This window comes from Kryptolebias marmoratus, linkage group LG7 (assembly GCF_001649575.2).
Source record: "Kryptolebias marmoratus isolate JLee-2015 linkage group LG7, ASM164957v2, whole genome shotgun sequence".
Classification (NCBI taxonomy): Eukaryota; Metazoa; Chordata; class Actinopteri; order Cyprinodontiformes; family Rivulidae; genus Kryptolebias; species Kryptolebias marmoratus.
Window position 1 is genome coordinate 1,773,962 of NC_051436.1, and position 1,480 is coordinate 1,775,441.

At 53.0% G+C, this 1,480-nt stretch overlaps 2 protein-coding genes across 2 annotated transcripts in view; both read right to left on the reverse strand.

Annotated features, from left to right (window-relative positions):
• The window catches only part of LOC108229697 (gastrula zinc finger protein XlCGF46.1), a 4,284-nt gene extending 2,811 nt beyond the window's left edge, over positions 1-1,473 (reverse strand). The window contains exon 1 of the mRNA XM_017405370.3: positions 120-1,473. Within this exon, the coding sequence (XP_017260859.3) occupies positions 120-1,446 (1,327 nt within the window). The 5' untranslated portion in view covers positions 1,447-1,473. The remainder of the gene's footprint in view (positions 1-119) is intronic.
• Positions 1-1,480, reverse strand: part of LOC108249740 (tripartite motif-containing protein 16-like) — a 139,996-nt gene that overhangs the window by 121,505 nt on the left and 17,011 nt on the right. The window lies entirely within an intron of this gene.

Consider the following 1,480-nt stretch of genomic DNA (forward strand, 5'->3'; position numbering starts at 1 on the left):
GTTTTCAGGGACAGGGTTTTCTTCGGTCTAGCTTTCAGGGACAGGGTTTTCGTTGGTCTGGTTTTCAGGGACAGGGTTTACCTTGGTCTTGTTTTCGGGGACAGGGTTTTCTTCGGTCTAGTTTTCAGGGACAGGGCTTTCTTCGGTCAGGTTTTCGGGGACAGGGATGTCCTCGGTCTGGTGGCTCTTCATGTGTGTTTTCAGACAGTGGCTCTGGGTGAAGGTCTTCTCGCAGATGGAGCACTTGTAGGGTCTCTCTCCGTTGTGGGTCCTCATGTGGACCTGCAGGTAGTACCGCTGAGAGAACGCTTTCCCACAAATCCCGCAGACAAAGTTTTTGACTCCCGAGTGGAGAAAGATGTGACGGTTCAGCTTGCCCTTGTGTTTGAAGAGGCGTCCACACTCGGAGCATTCGTACGGCGCATCGCTGCTGTGGATCTTCTGGTGCCTCTTCAGATCTCCGTTGAACGGAAACCTTTTACCGCACATGTCGCAGACAAACGGTCTCTCGCCGCTGTGCGTCTTCAGGTGCTTCGACAGCTGCGGTTCTGACGGGAAGGATTTGGGGCAGACGTGGCAGAGGAACGGTCGATCTCTGGCCGTGTGGGTCCACATGTGCGACCTCAACGTGCCTTCGGTTTTAAAACGATTCCCACAAACTTTGCACTCGTAGCGGCGCTCCTCGGAGTGGATCAGCCGGTGTACGACCAAAGCTCGGCGATTGGCTAAAGATTTCTCACAGATGTTGCAGACGTATTTGTCCTCCCCGGTGTGCTGCTTCCTGTGAGCTGCCAGCATCGCCTTCGTGCCGAATGTTTTCAGACAAATGTCACATTTATGGGGTTTGTCTTCCACGTGGACCCAGCGGTGGGACTTGAGGACAGCTTTGCCAGTGAAGGTTTTGTTGCAGACGTTACATCTGAACTGACTGTTTCCTGTGTGCTTCGCCGTGTGAGACTTCAGACCAACGATGGAGACGAAGGTCTTCCCACAGTGGGAACATCTGTGAACGCTCTGGTGGTTTTCCAGATGTTTCTTTAACTTCTGCACAGATTGAAACTGCTCTCCACAGACCCCGCAGACGTCCTGCTGCTCGTCCACGTGAGTCCAGGTGTGTTTGATCAAACTCCCCAGCTGCCAGTACCAGAGTCCACAAACCTTACAGGACATCTTCCTGTCCTCGGTCTTCTTCGGGGGCTCTCTAACCTTCTCTTCTCTTGTTTCTTTGGGTGTCTGCTGTTCAGGATCTGGGTCTGACTCCTCCTCTGTGTCGTCACTGAAGTCCACGTCGGTCTCTGGTTCTTCCTGTTCTGCTTCCAGGTTCTGTTCTGGTGAAGTTGAGCCGTTCGATGGACCGTCCCCTCTGGTGCCGTCCCCACCTTCAACAGGGCTGCGAAGACACGAGGAGAAAAACGACCAGTTATAAATGTCTGACTGGAACAGCATCCAGACTTTGTTCTAATCCTGAAGATCTGTGATG